We start from the raw sequence: 25000 nt of genomic DNA on the forward strand, positions 1-25000 counted from the left end.
TGTGTGTGTGTGTGTGTGTGTGTGTGTGTGTGTGTGTGTGTGTGTGTTTATGATTAACACACACGCATTGTGCACGCATTCCCACTTGGCAGAGGAAGAAATACCACTTCAAATGTGCATGACCCCTCAGCCTCATTCGTCTTTTTACCAATAACTCCACCGATCAGTGTAAAACTTTGTACTCCCTATAGGCCAAGGAAAAAAAACTTTGTCCTGTATTTTTCACATCTGACTTTTATAGCGCCACCATGAGGCGGACTTATGTAAAACATATTTTGGGATATTACTCCTTCAGATTAGATCTAAAAATCACGCATGAACAAACTATGACGCAAAACACGTCACTTAAGCCCCACTACGTCTCTACGTCTACGTTTCTGAGGCTTTCCAAACGCAGAAGTACGCTTCATCCGCTGGGTGAGCAACACAATGCAAGTGGACGGGCGGGGATATCTGGTGCCCTCTCTATACTTATTATAACTCTATGATTGGCCTATCATAGCGCCACCAGGAGGCCAGAATAACCTACCTGACCTGGCGGAGACCTGTGTTCGACATAGCACTGCTTCTAGTTTATTTATCTTTTATCCACTTTCAAATTACACTATTTCATAAACGTCTCTCTGCTTTTACACTACTCCTACTGCCCCCCCCCCTCCTCTCTCTCTCCCCCCCCCCCCCCCCCCCCCCCCCTCTCTCTCTCTCTCTCTCTCTCTCTCTTGCAATCTGCCTCAGACTCGTCTGTTATGTTTCTCTTGGTGTCTGTATTCTCATTGTGCCGTATTGATTAGCCAAACTCACTTTCAGCTTTTAACAAGCGGGCCTCGGCTCTGAGGATGGCCCAGTTCTGTCACTGTTGGTAGGTTTGTACCCCAGGGGCTGCCATAGGCCTCCATTAATGACCCAACTGTGGAACTCTTGGTCCTTTGAGTCCCCTTTATGTTTCTCTTATTGGTCCTCCACTCCACCTTTCCCCTCTATCTCCCCTTCTTCCATTTATTTCCCCATGTATTTTTTGTTTCTCTCTCTCTCTCTCTCTCTCTCTCTCTCTCTCTCTCTCTCTCTCTCTCTCTCTCTCTGTCCCTCTCTCTCTCTCTGGTGGTAATTGCTATTGTAGGACTGCCCAACACTGTCACACCATTGTTAACACACGTTTCTCAATTCATTACAGTTTTTTTCGATTGCTAAAACACAAAAAGCTAAAATTAGGCACAATTTTCACAACCTTTACTTCTGTCCCCAATAGCTTGACTCAATTTGTTACTACTTTAGATTTCCTTATCATATTAGACTCTGACTTTCCTTCTTTACACTCTGATGTAAATTTCACATCACCTTGTTGTCAAAACACAACACACACTTTTCAGGTTTGCATACACTTCTCACATAAAATCTCAAAGCATCAATCCACAACACACAAATATTCAAATCTCTAAACTTTTGTGTCTGGCGTCAATTACACATCACCCTGTTGTCTAAAAACCACACACAATGTTGAGACAGGAACCGGAGGCAGAGATGGGCACAAAATACAAAAAAATATTTGAAATACAAAGGTACAAATACCAGGATACTGTCACCAGGATAGTATCTTGGTGACAGTATCCTGGTCAGTATTAGACCAAGTACTGACCAATTTCTTTCAAAATATTTTTTTAGTTTTTTGTGCCCATGCATCTCTGACCAGAGGCATGATGCCTTAACTCAGTTAGCGCCGGGCGACTTTACGAGCGACTAGTTCACTATGGCGTTTGGTGCCGAGCGACTCGGAGCGACTTTTATATAAAAGCATTGTTTAAGCTTTTAATATGTGTTTATAGACGGGGCGAAATGGTTAGCTTACCTCAGCTAATGTCCACACGTAAACCGTGAAAAAAAAGGATACGATTATGACGTCACCTTTAAACCAGGGCTTCCTGTTGACAACAGGCCTCTTTTAGCCGTTAGCCTCAATGCAACCATCCGACCCTCACGTAGCTTCACTAGGTCGGATTTTGATTCTGAAACTTTCTGTGTGGCATCTATATACGTCCCGATGCCCATACCAATGGTGGTTTGAGACGATCAAGCACGAATTGAACAGTATTGAGCTGAAATGGTGACCGGCGGCCCGTCCATGTTAAGTCAATGAGGACCAAGTCAGCGTCTCATCCTGTTATGTGGATTTAAACAGGCTTAACATGGGACCATGTCAGTGTATGGTGTATGGTGGTCTCTAGTGGTCATCTGGTGGTATGGTATGCTGGACGTGCATTCGTTAAGGTGGTCTGGTTAAGGTGGTCTGGGGGGATACAAAATAGCTATTTCCTGGCGTTATAAGCGCACATTCATATTCATATTTTGGAAATCTGGCCCTGTATGAGTTAATCTACTGTAAATCAAAACTTGTTTTGGATGCATATTTGTGTGCTGTTTTATGTTTGACTAAGAAAAAAGGTAGGCCTACACTGAGTTATTTTACAAAAGGAGAAATATCTTATTCTCCAGAGCCATGGTCATTCTTATGGTGTGTTCCATTTCGACAATTGTGTTTTAAATTTTGCTCTTCAGTGTTCTGTTCATGCTTGGTAGTGTTCAGCCAAAAGCTTAGTTGTGTTTATTCAATGAATGCATGTGTGTGTCATGTGAAAATATGGCTGTGTTTACCAAATGAAAACACGAGTTCCATTTTGTGAACATGTTAAGAGATTTGATGGTAAAGAGTTGTTTTGCAAAGGGATGCCAGGGTTTAGCAATTTGTGTGTAATGTTTGGAATTTTGCGTGTGTAGTTTTGAAAAAAAACGTACAGTTTTGAAAAACGTGTTTTAGCAATCGAAAAAAACTGTAACGGCTTCCTCAAAACTGCATACACGAAGCTGAAAACATCACACACAAAATGCTAAAACTGACACTCCCTTCGGAGGTGACTCTTTGCCATCAAATCTCTCAACTGTTCACAAAATGGATGGACCTTGTGTTTTCATTTGGTACACACAGACATATTTTCAAATGACAACACACACCATTCATTGAGTACACACAGCTAAGCGTTTGCTTCACACTACCAAGCATTTACAGCACACTGAAAACACAATCGTAAAAATGGAACACACCATATGAATGACAAAGACTCTGGAGAATGAGCTATTTCTCCTTTTGTAAAATGACTCTGGCCTGCCTTTTTCATAGTCTTTAGGCATCACGCCTCCGGTTCCTGTCTGGCCAGTGGGCCTCGTCTACACCAGTGGTTCTCAACCTTTTCAGGCCGTGACCCCCAAAATGGTCATATTTGGACTGGGAACCCCCACCCAGCACAAGCACTTGGTATTGTAGGAGTTGGCATTACATTTAGTTTGACTCGATCTATTCCATTGTGAAAATAGACGATCTACATGCTCTGTGAGCATGTAGATCTGCTATTTTCACAATTTCTGCCTCTAATATTTGACAATTTTACCAATGTTTGACTAGAGGTACTAAAAAGGTCCTTAAATTGTCACTTTAGAAATGTGCAGATACCCTGTATCACTTGAACTGCATGTTGGTCTGTTGAGTGAGAAAATAATGTTAACATTTAGCTGATATATTCTGATATGAATCATTACATTACAGTGTTTGTTCAGGGATCTACCTGTCTCTCCCTTTAATAAACACAAAATACATTTTATCAAAGAGCTGGAGAGACAGGGAGACTCCAGATACTGAACAGACACTCCATAGCAATGAATACTATCAGAATGCACAAATTATTTTAGCACAAAAACACTTATCCTACCTTTAACTCTTTAAAGTTAGTCACGCTGCGAGCTGTTGTGAGCTTGTAGATCAGCTATTTTCGGCAAAGAGGTTTGGTGTAGAGGGGATAAAGAGCAGACCAAGTACAGAGTGTTTATTAAGTATTGACGGTTCAAGTGGTTAAATATCTGAAAACACAAATTGACATGAATGCAAAATACACTGATTGTGCTGTCAAACGATGAAACTATTATGGAATCCATGGTTGTGGGGGTCCCTGCTTCATCTCTCTCTCAACTAAGGGGTCCTTGGCCTGAACGTTGAAGACCCCTGACAATAAGGTTTCACTTTTATTCAGTAAAAGTGTTCATTTAACTCTGTGAGAGTTACAAATGGACAAATGAACACTGCTTGAGTGTTAACTTGTCAGATGGACAGCATATTATTATTTATTTTTTTACGCTGTAAACTTAGGAGAGTATTCTTGCGAAGTGGAGCAAGCATACACATGTGCCCCTACCTGTGTAAAGTTTATTTCTCTTTGAGTGTGTGTGTGTGTGTGCGCATGTGTGCGCGTGCGCGCGTGTGCTTGCATGGGGGAAAAGTGGGTGTGGTGTAAACGCTTTATTGACAGCGACTGCAGTTGTTGTAAATTCAAATGACGGCAGGGCTGGGTGCAGCCGCCTTGTGGTCGGGAGACTGGCCGTGCTTGGTGTGTGTGTGTGTGTGTGTGTGTGTGTGTGTGTGTGTGTGTGCACTGTGCATGTGTGTGTGCGTGTGCACATTGACTGCAAAGCCAGCCAGGCTCTTTCCTCATGCCCCCCTTTAATGCTGCGTCCCCATGGACCAAAATCAGCTTTTCTCCACGCTTTTCACTGTCAGAGCATTTTACCTCCTGCCCAAATGCCCATAAACCACTTACCGTAGGTCCATTCCGCAAGCTCCCCTCCCCACCCCATTCGCGTGCACACACTCACACGCACGCACGCACACACTAGAAGAGTCAATCTCAGACAATGACTCACAGGCGTTCTGGCCATTAGGTCCATTTAAAGTAACATAGAAAGGATATTTTAAGTAAATCGTTAGCCCACAGGGGCGGCTGTGGCTCAGGAGGTAGAGTGGCCATTTGGGAACTGCAAGGTTCCCGGTACAATCTCTGACTCCTCCTGGCTTTGTGCAGGGTGAAGTGTCTTTGAGCAAGACTTCACTGCCTTGAATTGCCTTGAAAGATGCTATAGAAATGCACACCATCACTTACACATTGTCAGGTAAACTAAAAAATATACATATTTTTTAAATGTTAATAAAAACACATTTTGAGAGTGTACTGTATATTGGGGTTTTCGCTATTTATAGGGCTTAAACGGATAACTTAACAGTTGCTGGAATTAATCACCTTTTTAGAATCATGATGGGCCGTCTCTCTTGTGATTGCTGTCAGCTGTTATGGGATATGCCAAATGGGTTTTCACTGACAGCATGTTGTAGTTGTGGGGCGACCAGAAGTCATTAATTCTGAGGACTGGGGTGCCCTTGGGACTGTGGGATCTTTGTGGTGGCATGCAAGCTGTCAGGTCTTTTAACTTGGAGAGACTTTGGAAAAGTATTGGAAGTTCTTTCTTTCAAGGGATTACAGCAGAATCACCCTAAGTGGGCAACAAATACAAAAAGTACAATGTTCTAATTAAAGTATGACCATAAACCATGACAATGTTATACATTTTTCCACTACACTCCAGACAAAAAATCCGTACGGAAACCATCAGCTTTTCAAGAAGCCTTGCTCATTCTTGCTCTGAACGCGATGTGATTTCTTTTTTTTCTTCAGCGCACGACACTGTTGTACAAAAAAGCATAACTCAGGCTAGACAGCAGGATGCCTTTGTCCGAAAGTGTATGGAATAAAACTGATGCCTGTTATTGGCTTAGGCATCCTTGACAGGCCCTTGATCAGACCTAACTCCTTTGTTGTCAGAGTTGATTATCACAGTCTGCCTGTCCACTGGCAGAGGTTTACAGAGGATTGGGTCCAATGCATGACCAAATTGGACAGAATGAAGCACAACACAGAGCACTGGAGTCTACTAAAAATAAATAAGAAGTCTCATGTATGCCCAGGCCGAAGGCTTGTGGCAGTCTGGCTGTCAGTGTGAATCTAGCTAGTCTCGCAAACTGCTGGATTGATCTGCATCGAGATTGTAGGTTGTTTCCTCTCCCGACCGGATCAGAAACCCCAAAATGCTACCGATCCCAATCTATGAATGATTTTTGTCATGGTGTATAGTTGTGTTATGTCAGAGCAGAGTACGGTTATTATTCAGAGGAGGTGTTGGTAGAGCCCAGTTATTGCCTGAGCGCCTCAAAGAAGTTTATTTTATCTTGAAAATGTTTCCCTGAGTTTTCCCAGGTATTACTTCTTAACACTAAAGCCAAGGGTCCCACATGAAACAATTTGAATTTGGATTGCAGTCTTTTTGCATCTAATTCCAGACACATTCTGCACCTAGAAACGTGTGTCAGTTATCAAACACTTGCACTGGCTTGGAAGCGCAGTTTGCTTGTCATTTTAAGCACACCTTGTGTGTCACAAGGTGCTCTTCTCTCCTTTTTCACAAGCGAGGATGTCACACATAAGGGAGAGAGATATGACAAGTTCATTATGCATTCCACTCACACAAACAGTCTGCTGCACTTTAAAATCCTCAGTGTTCATTATCCCTCAGAGTGATAAATGTATAAATGAACACTGACGATGTTTCAATGTGGTCAGCTCCATGTGGTGGTCTACCACTGGTTGAGTTGGCTGATGTTTTCTTATGAGCAATAAGTATCTTTTGTTCATCTCCTTTTTTTTATCATTAGGAGTTCATTTTGTGACTCCTAATGCATTTATTCTATGAGCAATAGTCATCCAAATCCCTTTCCTCTCAGTAGGACTGAGGCATTGTCTCCCTCCAAAATAAACGTTGTAACGTTCTGTTACTTCATTAATCACTTAAAAGTTTATCTTTTATCTTCATTCCCGAGTTGGTTGAGGGCTCTGTGTTGCACAGGGGAAAATGTGACCAGGACATTGTCCCAGACTCCCAGTCACTGCGCAATTAGCTGCTGTAAATTAGACATTCATTAAATACAGATTTTAGCACAAATTGCACAAAAGGGATTTCATGTACTGTACATTAATCTGGCCCTTTGACCTGAGCCAGCAACCACTGGAGTCGAGGTAGTCTAATGTTTTGCAATTATTACCACTGGGGCAAAAGTATCTGATTCATCACTATGTCAGTTTAAAAAATAAATAATGTTCACAAAACAATTCACATACCCAGCCAAGCATTGATGACAAGATGCGCAGGTCTGCCTCTTGACCATAACCAAAATGATGCTAATCAAAGTTATAATGATTAACAATAATAATGATAAGATTTAAATGAACACTCAGGATTTTGAAGAATATGGGATTAAATACAATTACAGCACATGCTGCATCATGCTGTGGCTCTCTATCAGGAATTAGGAGTATGTGTGTGTGCTCTGATAGGAATGGGTTTTGTGTTTTGGGCCTACAGGGGAATGGGGAGAGAATAGCAAATCAATTATATCTGTTGTAAATAATCCTGTTAAAACGTGAGGCAGTTTAAACATGAGTTTTATAGCTGACGGCCAAAGCTTTGTTCTTACACAGCAGGGAGCATGTTATAAGATAAGATGAGATGAGATAAAACTGTATTGATCCCTGGGGGGGAAATCAGGCGGTAATGGCAGCAACAGCAGTAACAGTGAAACACATTAAGAGGTAAAAGTAAGGGTTAAGAGCCAGTAAAGGTTAAGAGCACACAAAGTCCATATGAGCACACAAAAATGTCAATCATTTTAAAGGTAGGGTAAGTGACTTCATTTAACTCAAATAATAACTTATGCGCACCAAGGCCCGCCCCCACTTGATCATGATTGGAGGAAGGCCCCCGCCTGTCACCTACAATACATGAAAACTGAAACTGAAACTTAAAAATGAAATCACTTATACCATACCTTCAATTACACAAATCTTGTATGGGGTGGGGGTTCCTGGCACAACATATTTTCAGGTGGAGGGGTATGTGGTAAAATTATATATTTATTGGGTTCCTTGACATGAACATTTTGAGAACCACTGGTTTAAACAACATTAGGAAGCAAGCTCAAAGCAACTACACTTTAGAAACAAGCACTTGGTTAAGAGCCAATAAAAAATTAACAAACATGAAATAAAATATTTAGACACAAGACATTTGCGCTGGATATCTGAAAGGGTAAATATATACAGTCTAGCAATTATACTTTTAGTATCTGCATTCGTTTACGTTTGTGTGCGTAAAACACCTTTTCTTTTTTTTTTCTTTTTTTTGCCAGGAGTTCAAACGGTTTTCCTTATGTAAGGCACTGGCCTCAGGTAGAGTAGGAGATAAATTAATCCTCAGAATGAAGATTATGTCCCAGAATATCGTTGTTGTTGGGTGGAAACCTTGCGTGTCCAAAACCGTTCGCTTTGTATTTATCATTTTAAATATCGCGAGGCGTTGTGTGCTTGTAGATCTGCTATTTTCACTACTTTTGTACGACTTGAATGAGGAAGCATACAAGTAAAAAACAAACAAAGAAAAACGTACAAATTTGAAACTTGGAGATACAAGGCTAGGTTTCTGCCCTGCAGTGACGATATGGGAACGTGTGTAGGAGAGCAGGTGTTATGTAACGGCTGGGTGAATCCACACGTGAACTTGTGCACTCTGATTCTTTTTTTTTTTTATGCTAAATTTGAGTTTTTGATCACGTGCATTGAACATTAACTCAACATGTTTCTGTGGTAAAAAAAAATCACATTCTCTACTATCACTGCAAGATATTATATATTTATAATTGTTACATTGAGTGTTATGTGTGTATTTGTGCATGTGTTAATAGGACAACTTAATTTTTTGATGTCAATGCAGCATTGACGTCAAAAACGTCAGAGCACCTTAAATTATATGCATAGAACAATGTTCAATTTCTGCTCGGGGCATGCATGCAAATCTAAATTGTTAAAATCACTAAAACAATAGAAAGAAGTAAATGAAAACATCTGTTATTTTCTCTAATGACCATCTAAAATATGAACCCTTGTTGTAAAAAAACAGTTGTCCTTTTAAGCAAACTTGCTTTAAACATCTGCCCTCAGTTTTGCATAGGGTTAGGGTTGCAGCATCATCATTGTTTCCATGCTACACTTTAACTAACCAACTTCTTCTGTGTCCCCCCCCCCCCCTTTTCTTCCTCTATCATCAGATTGCCTTCTCTCAACACAACAGCATCATGGACCTGGTTCAGTTCTTTGTCACATTCTTCAGGTAAGGTCCCAACTGGCTTAAAATAACTACCAGACGTACCGTACCACTACCAGACGTACCGTACCACTACCAGACGCACCGTACCACTACCAGACGCACTGTTGCCCAGTCAGTGTTCTTTTGTTGTCTAATGCCAGCAGTAGACAAAAGTGCATGGTTTTGTCTCTGTGATGTTGACTGGTTCTGAGATGTTTGTCTCGGAGGGCACACAAATCTCATGACGGGGGACAGGAGATCTAATGAGAACGTTTTTTGGGGAAGAGACTGACAATGGAGTCTGATTTCTGCAGGCTAAATCCTGCCACTCAGCCCACAATAATTGTGTCTGTGCTTGTATGCTAACTGTGCGTCTGTGTCTGTACATGAGTGTATGCGTGCGTGCGTGCGTGCGTGCGTGCGTATGTGCGTGTTAGTCACTGCTTCAGCATCATGGTCATGTGGTGTGTTGAGTCATGTTGTGTACTTTACTGTACATGCAGTATGTACAAAATGTACTAAATGAAACATACTGTAGCTTCTGTGCATCTCTCTCTCTCTCTCTCTCTCTCTCTCTCTCTCTCTCTCTCTCTCTCTCTTTGTGTTCTCTCTATCCTTCCACCCACCGTCTGTCATGTCTAAACAAGGCAGAGAATAAAGGGGATGGTGATAATGAAGTGGCACTTATGGTGCTTCCTCTACTCCCAGTCTAACTGCTAATTGGTGACATTGCAGTTCAGCTTGGACCAATTAGTCTTCTGCTCTCCACGCTTGATTAGCAATTAACTGTCTTCTTCTTCTTCTTCTTCTTCTCCTCACTTCTTTGACTTTCTCTCTGCCTGGCTGTCGGTTTCTCTCTCTGTCTGTCTCTCTGCCAGGATGCTTGACTCTGGCTCTCTATGGATGCCGGTCTCTCTGCATGACTGCAAGTCTCTCCTCTCGTCTGTTTTCCTTAAACGCTTCAGCCTAATACAGTGTATACACAGTACGACAAGTAGCGAAAACGGCAATCTACAAATTCACAACGAGTCACATACTCTACCTTGTGACAAGTTGTCACCTTGTAGGTCAGATGTCTTTGCTATTTTAGAATATTGCAAAATGTTGTATTTTCTATGTATTTATTTTATATTTCTTGAGAATTTTTGGAACATTTCCACCTGTATGATGGCATGCCTAAAATAGAAGTTTCAAGTAGTTAAGCCTGATTCTTACTTTGTTGTACAGAAGAGTAGTTACGCATAAACAATGTAACCAGTAAGACTCCCTAATCGGGAGATAAGCGACCGTAGGTGGCTTATCTCCACAAATAGGGCAAAAATGTGTTTTTCCCAAATCTTCCTGATCCATGTTGATGACATGAGTGTAGACATGCTGTGTAGTGATATTCGTGATTTTAGGGCAAAAACTGTAGGAGCAGTGTCCAAAAATGTGTTTTAAAAATCGGCCCGAAGGTGGCGCTAGAATAGGGCCATGTGAGAAATGAGGGGTGGGGTATCCGCGTTGCCCTGGCGGACGAATAGGTACCGGCCCCGGCTCTCCCGGACGCTCCTAGCCCGAGTTACGGCATTTTATGTGCGCTGCAGTGGCAGGGGGTCCTCCACTGGGGGCGCCACCACTTTTGCATCCGTTCTGGAGCACCAGGAGTCGGTGGTCCCCGGGAATTCCCCGTGAGCAGCCCCGTTGGGGTGGTCATTTGGTCATTTTTGCACATTTGGTCATTTTTTACATCTGGGGGTCCCCCAGGGACCTGGGGGTCCCTGGGGCTCCGGGGGTCCTTGGAGGTTGTAGTTTGGCAGGCAAGGAGTGTGTGTGTGTGTGTGTGTGTGTGTAAAATCTGGCATGGATCGGGTCAACGGGTGCGGAGATATAAGCAGGGAAAAAGTGTGACGTGTGACGTGTGAGCACATTTGGTCATTTTTTACATCTGGGGGTCCCCCAGGGACCTGGGGGTCCCTGGGGCTCCGGGGGTCCTTGGAGGTTGTAGTTTGGCAGTCAAGGAGTGTGTGTGCAAAATTTGGCATGGATGGGGGCAACGGTTGTGGAGATATGAGCAGGGCAAAAGTGTGACTGACTCACTGACTGACTGACTGACGCACAGACAGCCGTGGAGGTTTTGGTAGTAAATGCGACCTACGGTCGCAACAATGGATGACGGTCACATAGTGACTGGCTCACCAGACTCCCCACTTTTGCTTTTGGCCAGCCCATCCTTTTCTTTCGTTTGTTAGGATTTAGTTAGGTCTCGGTTTGGTACAGTTTTGTTTCTTCTCCAAACCTCCTGATACTTTGTAGTCTTGTAAATAAAGAAACTTAACTCCTATCTGAATGTAAAATACAGTTCAATGGAGTTTGAGACCGGATTCTGTCCTATTATGTTATGGCCATAAGGCCATTGGTGTTCGAGCCATGTTTAGTGGCCTTAACATAACATAATTGGGGGCTCGTCCGCGACTTTCCGAGTAGGCTTTAAGCTGGGTGAATAATGTTGAGAGAATAGACTATTAATTTAGTTTTTTTCCCCTTTTTGGGGGGTGTTACACTGTATTGTCCAATACCTTGGATGACTGTTTCTACCGTGAGTGTATGTGTGTGTGCGTGCGCGCACTTGTGCGTGTGTGTTGTGTGTGTGTTCTGGAGGCCGTTTTTGTTCGATAGCGGAGGGCTACTGACCAACCGTGGTACCCTGCTAAAATCAGCAGATTGCTGAATATACACACATATTTGCACACATATAGACAAGTACAGACACACACACACGCACACGCACACACACACACACACACGCACACGCACACGCACACACACGCACACACGCACACACACACACACACACACACACACACACACACACACACACACACACACACACACACACACACATACAGTACACACTAGAGCTGGGATCGGGCCCATTTTTTCTGTCCGACCCGAACCTGTGTCCGACAGTTTTCTGTCCGACCCGAGTCGACGTCCGAGCATTGATCATGAAAAAGCGTCCGACCCGAGCAGAGGCCCGAACCTTATGTTTTCAACGCTTTTTCGCCTCGTTTCTTTTTCTTTGAGGAAGCCACTGATTTACACTCACTAGCAAACGTGTTATAATGTGCAGTGAGTGCATGCAGCGTGCCTGTTTGTTACCCTTAATAATATTAAGCCACATTGTGGCTTGTGAAAGTGTTTTAAATAATTACACAAGTAGGCTACGTTAGATTATTAAATAATAGGCTATAACGTGCACTGCGCGTCTGGTGACTCTTGTCTGACTGCAGTCAGTGACTCGCTGCAGTCACACACTTAAAATCCTCTTTTACAAACTGTTAATAAAGTATTCACACACAAACCTTTTCCACATGTTCAATCAATATCAAAATGTATTCAGTCTTACCAGCATAGACGAATCTGACATCTGCTTTTAATATCCAGCGTCCACAAACGGCCAGTCCACGGCCAGTTGGCCGTCTTTCTTAATCAAAAACTATTATTAATCCAACCATTATGGTTTATGGGTTTTAGGCTAAGGCTACATTCAACATCTGACTTTTTAATTATGTCTGCGTTGACAACTACGTTGAAATGCGTCCATACCGCGGCGCTGATTTCCCTCTTTCGTTTTCAATTGCTTTAAACTTTACCGTAGACAAGTTAACTTTTATCTCGGCTGGCGGCAACATTATCTCTCACTCATTCGCTTTTTCTTCTCGTGTATCTGTTTGTTTGTTTGTTTGTTCTCTGTCACATATGACACTCCGTCTCCCACTTCCTTTTCCCCATGAACATGTGTGCATGGTTGTCAAGACAACGCACTGCGCGTAGCCACGTGCAGTGCACCAGAAAGACAAGGAAATAGCACACACAGAGACGATAGTTGTATCGTTTTACACTTTATTTTCTATGAATCAAAATTATGTCCGACCCGAATCGACGTCCGACAATTAATTGTGAAAATGCGTCCGACCCGAGCCCGAGCCCGTCGGGCTTGTCGGGTCCCGTCGGATTTCGGTCGGGTATCCCAGCTCTAATACACACACACACTCAGTATCTTCTCATTCCCACAATCTGTTCGATTCCCATTACTTGTGCCTGAATGGTCTTAAACCCAAAGCCATCTGCATGCTTACTGGAGTGTTAAACAAACCCATAGACAGTGCAGTCTCTCCTCTCCTCTCCCCAGCCCCCCCCCCCCCCCCCCTCCTTACTTCAACAAAGATGATAAAGATGTTTCACAATCCTTTCACACTTTAATGTTGTGTCAGAGTCGCTATGGATTTACAAAAGTGTGTGGAAACAGCTCTCCATAGCATCATCAAATTGAATCACTGCAGCAAGAGATACAACTAGTGAGTGGGAACAATTTAACAATGTCAGTTGACACTGTGACTGCAGATCCCAATTACGATAGTGAAACAGAAAGGTCTTCCCAATTTCACATCAATGATCTTACCCTCTCAACAAGAAATTTTAAGTAATTAAGCAATTATACAGTGTGTACGCGTGTGCGTGAGTGTGTGCCTGCGCGTGTGTGTGCCTGCGTGTATGAATGTATGTTATACATATGAACGTTTTAGCGGACGAAATCTCCGTTTGCGTGTAGCTGAAACGCGTTTAGAAAAAGATCCCTATTCGTGTAGCCAGTGTCTACAGTAAATTAGCCTTTATCTCTGTGCATGGGTCCAATTGAGAGTGTACACTCCCAGTCAATTGAACACTGACAATTTAGCATTTAGGTTGGCGCCCCCTCTCGATCTTAGAACTACAGTACTTCTCCACACAGGATATTCCCACAGTTCAGCAGCAGCATGTCATGGAGGGGCTTTCCTACTGCTGGTGTTGTGTAATTGGTGAATACTGTGGTTTTTACGGCCTGTGACCGCATCCTCTTCAAGAGGCTGCCCCCTGGAAATGTCACGCTCATTATAGCACTAATACCCTTTACCACTCTGTCACACACACTCACACACACATAGAGCCTTTCACCCTCAGATGACACACATCTCTCTCTCTCTCTCTCTCTCTCTCTCTCTCTCTCTCTCTCTCTCTCTCTATGACACACACACACACACACACACACACACACACACACACACACACACACACACACACACACACACGCGCGCGCGCGCGCGCGCCCGATGAAGAGCATGATTGTTTGAGAGCTGCTGTTATGTGAGGTTTGTAATGGGACTTCCTGTTGCTGCGTCGTCTCTGGATGCACTCGTTTCAAGCTCTTGTAAGAAGCTGTGCTTGAAGAGAGAGGAGCTTTGTGTTTGACTAAATAACTTTGACCCCAGGGCTTGTGTGTGAAGTTTATAGGAGTGTGTGTGTGTGTGTGTGTGTGTGTGTGTGTGTGTGTGTGTGTGTGTGTGTGTGTGTGTGTGTGTGTGTGTGTGTGTGTGTGTGTGTGTGTGTATGCGAGTGTGTGTGTGTGTGTGTGTGTGTGTGTGTGTGTGTGTGTGTGGGAGAGATGGAGAGAGGGATCCACCAGTCTTTGTTGGAGTGGATAGTTGTGACCTCTCTTTGCCCTAAATGTTCCAGCTGCTTGTGGTTGCTGCGGTTTAGCATCCCACCGTAGAATCTCCCATGTGTAGCTCTCGCATGTAATACAGTTACCAGACACTGACTCCAGAGTACAGATATTTTTAAACACTATGAAACTTGAAACTACATGTTCATTCAAGTTCCTTTGGAAATAATGAGATTACTCCTCTTTGGAACACTTCTTGTTTTTTCCACATGCAGATAAGGTCAAGCCAGGAGTAAACATAGCTGCCCTTGTCTCCTGTGCACTCCACTGGGATGTTTGGAAGTGTGTCCCTGTTCACCGTGACATTCATACGCACATTAAAACAAAACACAACAAAACAAAATAAAACAAAATATAGTTCCTATATGTGACTGTGAGTACAAAGTAAAATCCTCAGTGCTGACTTATACATGTGTATCTGAAAGTATCGAGCCAAATGTACCCGTAAGGCTCCATTTGATTGCGACCGTAGGACGCATTTACTATGAAAACCTGCAGCATGTGTGTCAGTCAGTCACGCCTCATGTCACGCTGCAGATCCCTGATGTCATCATTATTAAGCCCATATCTGAGAATGCCCATATATGGACATATTGTGTCAGTCTCATGATAACCAGTGTGGTTATCACAACGCTAGTCACCCTTGCAAAATGAATTCCTTCCTTGTCGCTTTTTATGCCCATACATGGAGATACCTGATGTCATCAATATTAAGCCCATATCTGGGAATGCCCATACATGGACATATTGTGTCAGTCTCTCTCTGTTGTTTCGCTTCTTACTGTAGTTCAGTAGTGTACGCTCAGTCTCAGAGTTAAATGAACACTGAGGATTTTACTGTGTACATGGTGAATACAGTGATTGTGGTTGTGACTTAATTAATTCCTTTGCTGTCTCCCTGCAGTTGTTTCCTGTCTCTGCTACTGGTGGCGGCTGTGGTGTGGAAAGTTAAACAAACCTGCTGGGCCTCCCGACGCAGAGAGGTACGACACGGTACCCGTCATGGTGTGTGTGTGTGTGTGTGTGTGTGTGTGTGTGTGTGTGTGTGTGTGTGTGTGTGTGTGTGTGTGTGTGTGTGTGTGTGTGTGTGTGTGTGTGCGTGCGCGTGCTTGTGTGTGTCCATGTCTTCTTGTGTGTGTTAGAGGTCATACATGGGGAGCTTGTACAAATGTAGTTGTACATTTGGTTCCATTTGTACTATCTCGGTTACAAATGGATAAGGAGAGGAGAAAGTGTGCCTATATATCTTTTGCACAGACAGCATTATATTTGTGTTTGATGTATATTTTGCTGTTACAGTATGTGGGTATATTTGACACTTGGGCGCGTGCGTGCGTGCGTGCGTGCGTGCGTGCGTGCGTGCGTGCGTGCGTGCGTGCGTGCGTGCGTGCGTGCGTGTACGTGGGTGTGTGTGCGTGTGCGTGTACGTGGGTGTGTGTGTGCGTACGCAGTCCCGTTATTCTCCATGATGTCACCAAAACCTTTTTGGACGATGTTTCATTATAAATTATGTGGCACATGCAGAATGCAGTTTTGTGCCTCTGCATGTAAACTGCTTCTTGACCACCTGCCATGTCGCATGCACACACATAGGCACGCAAGCACACGCACACACGCAAGCGCGCGCACACACACACGCATGCACACACAATCTTGGGTTGCTTAATGTAATCTGCACTGGCATTAAAGATAGATAAATAAATAAATAAAGTGAATGTGCATTTAACGAGCGTCACCGCGACGATAAACAAGGCCATTCCCCTTTAATGAGTGCTCCTCATAACCAATTAAGTCAGACGGAGTGACAATAAACGAAGTGGAATGGGGTGATATATCACTTAATGCCTGTGGCAGATGCCACATCCTTTCATTTTTCATACATTGCCTTTTTGACAATTTAAAATGTTGGCAGATGCTCTTATCTAGAGCGACCAAATTGAGAGATCAGAGTAAATGGCTTGAGCCCTTGTTAACAAACATCAAAGTAGAGTACAAAGACAAGTATTAAGTGCTACAAAGTAACTATGATATGAGGTACCATAAACCTCAAACTGAGCATCTGAAATGACATACACAACATACAGTAAGTACCCAAGATACATCGGCATAGTGTTACTACGTAGCATGTATTAAAAAAGGCAACAAGAAGGGATACAAGGGATGCAGAGTGCTAGGGGGTGGAGTCTGAAAAAGTACTGTACCGTTTCAGACTGTGTCTACAAGCGTGTACGCAGGGACGTGCTGGTCCTCTCTGGTCTTTTGGGAAGATGGTCTATTGTTTCATCAACAAGGTGTAAACCATGTAGGGTTCTACACTGTGTAAACCATGTAGGGTTCTATGCTGGAAAGGCTGCTTGTTTCACAATATAATCCAGCAGCAATACTGCAGAGGTGACTGATTCAACCCGCCCCAACAGATCTGGTCAGAATCTTTGCACTCTTTGCATGTGGCTACTACATGCACCGCATGCTACATTTTTACTGTTTCAAATGAGATAACGCACAATTATCAGGCACCGTTTATAGCTTCCAAATCCGTTTGGGCTCGCTTCATAGCGATGCTCCCTGTGCTTGCTGAGCGAAGAGGAGCTGTAAGCTGTTTGTGTCGTGGTGCTGAAATGCTGTCTTCATGCTCGGCTGCCTAGGCTCGTAGGCTGTGTGCCAGTGGGCACCCGGCACCGGCAGGCTAATGCAGGTCAGACAGCAGCAAACTGCTGAAAAAAAAAAAGGCACCGACCAAACAGAGTGGAAGCGATGGAGCGCACCAGCTCAGCAGTGAATGGGCAGGTCACGGCCCTCACAAGTCAAAGTGACTCATGTGTTTGGGTCATCTCTGTGTGGCTGTGCATGATTTTTGGCTGTGTGTGTGTGTGTGTGTGTGTGTGTGTGTGTGTGTGTGTGTGTGTGTGTGTGTGTGTGTGTGTGTGTGTGCGTGTGCGTGCAGTGTGTGTGTGTGTGTGTGTGTGTGTGTGTGAATGCCCAGCTGCAAGCGTAGGGATGTGTGTATGTAATGTATTCATTAGTCGTTATCATAGTGTAGATTAAATGTAATTTGCGCCTCACATTGAATACACGTGTGGCTACCACTGTGTAGCCACGGCTACATGCTTGTATTATATTATGTGTTTGAAAACAGAGCCATTAAGTATGTGTCGTTGAGCGTTTGGTGTTTCCCTGGTGTGAGTAGTTGTTTTTATCTGCTGGAGGGTCGGCCATCGCTGCTACATTATTTATGAGGCAGCCTCTTGTATCGCAGACAGCAACCGCAATGCTGCATTTGCTGGACCCCCCCTTCCTCCCCCCTGTCTGTTTGTCTGGAGTGGCCACTATATTGCTTCTTTGTCTCACATATTTGTCTCATTATCTCTGTCTCTGTCCCTCTCATAGTCTGACCCAGTCTCTCGCTCTTTCAGTCTCAATTTGGGTTGGTCGGCATTGACAGTACCTTTAGGACAGCAGCTGGTGTTTTTGTCCCCAAGTATGAGCAAGGACAAGCTTTTAAATTTAAATGATGTGTCACGCTGTACATAACATTTTGAAATCTGAAAATGGTTGAAGATTTGCTTACAGTATATGGATGAGCTTATTCCAAAAATAATATGAAACACACAGCACATCTCCAACTTCCAAGTCAAGGAGGACAAAATACTTATATTTAAAAGTTTTATTGGCTCACATCAATAGAAAAACCTTGGTGCATTCGTCAGAGCGTTTGGCCTCAGGCTCAAGTGTTTTTTCTTAAAAAAAATAAAGAAAGTATTTTGTTCTCCTCATCTTGGAAGTTTGAGATGTACAACGTGTTTCATATTTTTTGGAATAATTTATGCTCACTGAATTCTTTGAATGTTGGCACTTCAAACCAACTAGCAGAGTAAATCCCTGTCAACGTTAATGAGCTATTTCACACTTTTCACATACAGGTACAGTAATGGTTTTGTTTGCACACACACACACACACACACACACACACACACACACACACACACACACACACACACACACACACACACACACACACACACACACACACACACACACACACACACACACACACACAGTACGTATATGGCTCAAATTGAAGTCAACAGAAAGTCAGATTTAGAAACAATGAAAAACTACCATGGATCACTCACTATCACACTGTGACATACATTTACAGTAGTAATTTGTTTTATTCAGATCCCCATTAGTTGCTTCCAAAATGGCAGCCATTCTTTTCAACAATATACAGTATATACATAATGCTGCCTGTGCAGAACCATATGTATACACTTTAATTATACACTATGGGGCCTATCTTGCACTCCGTCTTACATTGTACAGTAAAATCTACATCGACCTATTGTGAACTAGATTGACTATTTTCAAATGTTTCTCAAAATAGTAAATAATTGCTAAAAGGTTTAGGCAGTAGGGGTAAGGAAAGATAGGGCCCTATACAGTGTGTACTGTACTGTATCTATTCAATTTCTATGTACAATTTCTATACAATATACTGTATACACCTCTCTGTACACTTTACAGTACACTATAGTGCTGTGGTTCTCAAATTCAGGGGTCCTTGGGGGGTTCCCAGGGGTCCCGGTAAATTTGGTTAATATAGGCCGGGTCACAATTATTTTAACCACTTTAACCATTATACCAGCTCATTCTGCATCACTTTGATACTATGATAGTCTCGCGTTGCCAGACACTTTGCTGGTGCAAAGTCAAATTGCCCTCGGTGGATGGATAGTCTGGCAATGCGAGGCTAACACTATGAGCTTGTAGATCTGCAAGGTGCACATCTTCTAATATTTGCCCTCCCCTGTTGACTTTCCCCCTTTGAGTTTTGTACATTGTAGTTCCCGGCTAAGCCCGACTGCACCGTGAAGGATTCAAAACCCCTGGGGGCTCTATTTTTGTCCATGCCTTACCCCTTATCCTACACTCTTTTGTAATTTTTTTTACTATTTTGACAAACTTTTTTAAATAGTCAAAATAGCAGATCTTGAAGCTCACAACATGTCAATTTAGATCGGCTATTTGAAGTATTTCCAAATGTTTTTCAAAATAGTATAAAATGGCAAAAGAGTTTAGGGTTAAGCAGTGAGGCATGGACGAAAATATAGTCTCCCCAGAGTGCAAGAAAGAGATACTCTAACATTAGTTAAATCATATGTTTAGTATTAATGGAGTCAACAGGGTAGGACTAACTGAACATTTTATGGCTTTGGTAAAACGAGTGGCAAAAGCAGGCCAAATGAGAGTGTTCCAGAGCACTATCTCTGTTTTATCTGTCATAAAAGCTTGGCAAGTTTCTCTCCAATTTCCTTGATGGGCCATTTGATTTGAATGAACTTGCCCAGTAAAATGCCTGCACATTGCTGACTGTGTGATAAAGGAGATGCATATGTTTCCATGTTACGGAGGTGGTGCCATAGTTTTGTACTTTTACCACCGCGTGTGTTTATAATGTGCAAATTTGCCTTTCCTGTGTATTTTTGGTTTCTTTCTGAAAGCTGAAAGCCTCTGAGTCAAAAGGACCAATAGAAAAACCCATTTTTTAACATCATTTTTTTTTAACATCATAAAATCTTCCCCTCCCCCTTTACCATACACCCAACACTGTGGGTCATCGCCTACTAGGTATACTTAATGAACAGGTGGGTGTGGCCACATAAAAACATAATTTTAACACTTTCTGTACACTTTTTTTGAAAAAGAAAATCTTCCTCCTAGTATAATCATAATACCTGAGAGAGACACACACACGCACGCACGCACGCACGCACGCACGCACGCACGCACGCACGCACACACACACACACACACACACACACACACACACACACACACACACACACACACACATTTTCTCCAAATATTTTCTCGAAAAAGAACTATAATTAAAAAGAGAGGCACACGGGCTGAGATAAAGCCTAGTGTTTCTTCATTACTACTAGCTAATAGGCCTTTGTGAGCCAGCGGGTCCCAGCATCACTTAGCCTGCACCATCGAGCGGCAAATTAACAATGATAATCAATGGAGCTGAATGCTGTGTTTTTGTCATCTTCCTGCACTGATGTATTTAGTGCCAGCCTGATTATTACAGAGATAAATTGCTGAGGCCAGGCGCCTCTGGGGCCCAGAGGGAGAAAGAGATGGTCAATAGGCCTAAATTATGTCTAATATATAACCTACATTGTTCTGCAAGATGAGTGTGTTCTCTGTGTGTGAGCCAGTCCTCATCCTTATTATGCATTTGGATTGTCGACAGTCTTGCTCTGGGGTTAGAATTGAGATGGCCAGCATGAGCTTGTGTTATTGTGACTTAATACAGAATGTTAAAGTGACGGTAGTACCACCAAATATGGAGATACAGCAGGGATCCCTGATGTCGTCCACTACATGGGCATACATGGATGGGGGGTTATATGATAGCTGACCAATCAGCACAGCTAAAATGTACCTCAGAATGGCAAACAGGGGCAAAACTCCGCCCACCAAACATGGTTGCTGAGGATGGTTTTATTGACACCTGCCTGCTATATTTGACTGTCTACATCAAACAGAAAGATAGAGAGATAAGATAGACTTGGATAAATACTGAATAATCCTTCTTGTTCGCTAATGGCTCCGCACTCTTGGTATTGGAATCAGGTTGAGGAAGCCCTTAGTTCTGAACTCAGAACTCATACTAACACCGTTCTAACACAGCATCCATTCTTTTTGGATCCAAACATAAGCTTAGAAATGACAATGACTTAGAGGTCAGAATTGATGATAATGTAATCTCAAGTAAAGAAGCCAGTGTGAAGTGAGTTTATTATTATGCTTGCACCTGGTTCTTCAACACCTCAATTACACTAAAAACTAAGATTCAAAGGAAGGTTTAATTCACAAGCTTGCTTTGATACATTGCTCCCGTGGCCATCGCAACATTGTGAAGCACCAATCATGGGTAGAATTCTGAAAAAAAAAAACAAGCAGAGAAAAGTGAGAAGGAAAAGTAACATTTAAAATGTATGATTAGCACTTCAGTACGACAAAACAAATCAATGTCCAGGTTGACACAGCGTTAGAGATTAAGGAATAAAGTAGCACTTTTACACTAAGTCATGTGAAGTGTGGATTCCTTGAAGTTCTTCCTGACTCTCCAGAGGCCAGCTCCACTGGGTCCCGGCCTGCAGGAGGCAAAAATGGGATCTATTCAGCGTTAATTATGGATCACAACCACGGGTATTAATAGAATGCCCCTGCTTCATGTTATAATTGCTTATTTCTCATACTTCTGTTTTCTTTTTCGTTTTCCTTTTTTTTCTTCCTTTTGACGAACAATCATTTTTGGATGCAAGATCAAACAATCATAAATCTACTTTGAAATTCTAATGCCGTGGCTGATGCATGTAGACAGGATGTGCAAGATGTCTTTGGTTTTCCATAATAGGGTTGGGCCTCTTAAGAATTGTGTGCATGCATGTGTGGAGGTTTGAGTTCCAAAACCAACATTGTTAATATCGCCTCTCAACTTGTGATAAATAAGTCAATAGACCAACAAATGAATATCCCAAAAGACATACAGCAAGAAGGATAAAACCTTGTGTGTGTGCGTGCATGTGTGCGTGCGTGCGTGGGTGCGTGCGTGTGTTCGTACTATTATGTGCGTGCGTATTATGTATATATATATACACACACACACACACACACACACACACACACACACACACACACACACACACACACACACACACACACACACACACACACATACACACACACACACACACACACACACACACACACACACAACAAAAGAACAGAGCGATGAGTTTAGTTTCTAAATATAGTAATGTTTGAGTAAATGTTATATGACAAATAAAACAAAGGAATATTGTAACGCTATCTGAGCGAGTATAATTACCACGAGGAGTTGTCGTAATGTAATAAGTAATTGATATATTAATGTATAACCAAAGATTTTATATTCATGAATTATTTTCAAATTGCAGGACTCTCAGCTCTGTCTTTTAGACTGAATGATAGAAAATTAGTTTTTGTGTGTCTTGGTAACATTGGGTCACATATTCTGCCTTTCAAACAACAACAAAAACATTTTTGGCCACATAAAAGTGGATGAGACTCATATCTGTCTGTAGCATGTTCACACATAGAATATACTGTATAAACACATATATTATATAATAGTGGTATTCTACATTCTCTTGAAAAAAACAAAAAAACAAAAAAAAAAAACCTTTGGGCCCCTTCCTACCTGAAAATCCCTCCACACCCTACACTCCACATCCTGCCCATATCCTCATATCCTATTTGAAATATAAATCCCCTCCCTCACATCCTTATACTCCCACCACCGTCCATATCCCCATCTTCCGACCTGAAAGCCCCCATACCCACCATCGCAACCCACCACACCACACCACAATAACGTTGCTCCCCATCTTACAGTATATACCAAGCAGTTCCTACCTGAAAGTAGAAGTCTAATCACAGAGCCATATGGAGACTGAAATTTAGCTGCAAATGTGTGTTGCAGCCTTGTGGGAGTGATTGTTAAAAAAAGTTGACCTATAGTTGAACAATACCCAGGCGTAGGTAGCAGCCAGGCGCCTTTAGATGCTGCAGAGATTGAGTGGACACAGAGAGACAGCATAATCCAGTGACCTATTGGACCGTTATGCAAACTGATAATGATCTACTGTAGCACAGCACTGGAAAGATGTTTACATTCTATTCATTCAAAGACTTTCATTACAACAGATGTTTAGGCAATGTGCCTGTAGTCATTTAAACAGCTAACAATGGGCTTCTTAGGCACAGGGGTTATTAAAGCAGATTTAAAGCATGCTGGTACTTTTCACTGGTTGATAGACCAATTAAAAATAACAGTCGAAACCGAAGCAAGTTCAGCAAAGAAACAATAAAACCTGTAGCCCTGTTTACTCCTAACATAGATCAAAATGTGTAGGGTGCTCTTGGAAAATGGGAAAACAAACAGGATAAGCAACAAAGCAGTCCTCTCCAAAATGCATGTCAACGAGGAAGGAAAATTGAAAAAAGCCTTTATTATTGTGGTGGAAACCATAATAAAAGCCAACACGTTTCGACTACTAGATATTCGGGTCCAAACGGTCAAGTCAACCAATACCTTTTTAGTCTAGTAAATCTAGGGAAAAAATACACTCAGGTTGGACAAAATTGTATTATTTAGTTTTTCAACTGATTCTGTTAGGAAATTAGGTCTACTAGCCAGGATACAAAATCTACCATGATCTGTCATGATGCTGAATCCATTGCAAGCATTTGTTTTGCACAAAAACATTCCTTGGCTAAAAATGGCCCCAGAAAATGATGGTTTAGTGATGAAAAGTGATGAGTCATCAGAAAAATCATCTTTTGTTGGCGTTTTCTGGGGCCAATGAATGTTTTTTGTGCAAAACAAATGCTTGCAATGGATTCAGCATCATGACAAACCCCTAGTTAGACCCCTCACATCCTACTTAAAGCAGATTTTTTTTCTGGGTATTTTCCTCCGGTATAGAAAGTCGATGGGAGCCCAACTTGATTTGGCCACTGTGGGTATTTGCAGTGAGCAGATCATGGTAGATTTTTATCCTGGCTAGTAGACCTAATTTCCTAACGGAATCAGTTGAAAAACTAAATAATACAATTTTGTCCAACCTCTGCCTTATTTTTATCGGACTATTTTTATCTGCTGGCAGATATGAACCGATCCCTGAGTGTGGGGGGCGCGTCTAAAATAAATAATAGGGGTTCAAAACCTTACTCAACAAAGTATCACTCTTGTTCAGCATGTGTACTGTATGTGGTGACAAAACATGGATGAGACTGGTGTGCTGCCTGCATGTCAGTCTCATCCATTTTAATTTCATGCAAAATTGCTGTTTGAAAGGAGGATTAGGTCTACAGTATTTTTGTCTATTATATTCTAACAAGACTGTTTTAATCCGTTGCTTATTTAGTAGTTAGGGCAACCACACTAATACAGTACATGGATCTCCATATATGGGTATCAGTGATCTAGATATATGCGTAACTGATCCGATATATATTAATATTGAATTCCGTCTTGTGCGAATTCCGTCCTGCGCGAGCTTTTCGGCTTTAGGCGTCTTACTGGTATATAAAGCTACAGCACAAAACTAGACATCAGTCAGAAATACTGTGGCCTGCATGACAGCAGTAATCTCTGAAGACAGATTCAGCAGCCAGCAACTGAGCAACATTCTTTTTCTGTCATTGCCGATGGGTTCCCAGATTGCCACTGCAGTGGTTTGAATGACTGGCAGAGTGAGAGTATGAGCGGTCTTCTTAACCATGTAATCCAAGTGATTGTATATAGATACTGTATATACTTTGTTGTAGGTCAATAGCTAAAATAGCTGATCTACA

General features: G+C 42.4%; 1 protein-coding gene across 1 annotated transcript in view; it reads left to right on the forward strand.

The window, feature by feature from the left end:
* LOC308297268 (attractin-like protein 1) overlaps positions 1-25000 on the forward strand; it is a gene marked incomplete at both ends in the record, with an annotated part of 368613 nt that overhangs the window by 220113 nt on the left and 123500 nt on the right. Inside the window, 2 exon segments of the mRNA XM_080740683.1 lie at positions 9026-9087; positions 15492-15570. Coding sequence (XP_080596809.1) covers positions 9026-9087; positions 15492-15570 — 141 coding nt within the window.

This window comes from Nannobrachium achirus, assembly GCF_963921795.1.
Source record: "Nannobrachium achirus genome assembly, chromosome: 13".
In the NCBI taxonomy this organism is placed as follows: Eukaryota; Metazoa; Chordata; class Actinopteri; order Myctophiformes; family Myctophidae; genus Nannobrachium; species Nannobrachium achirus.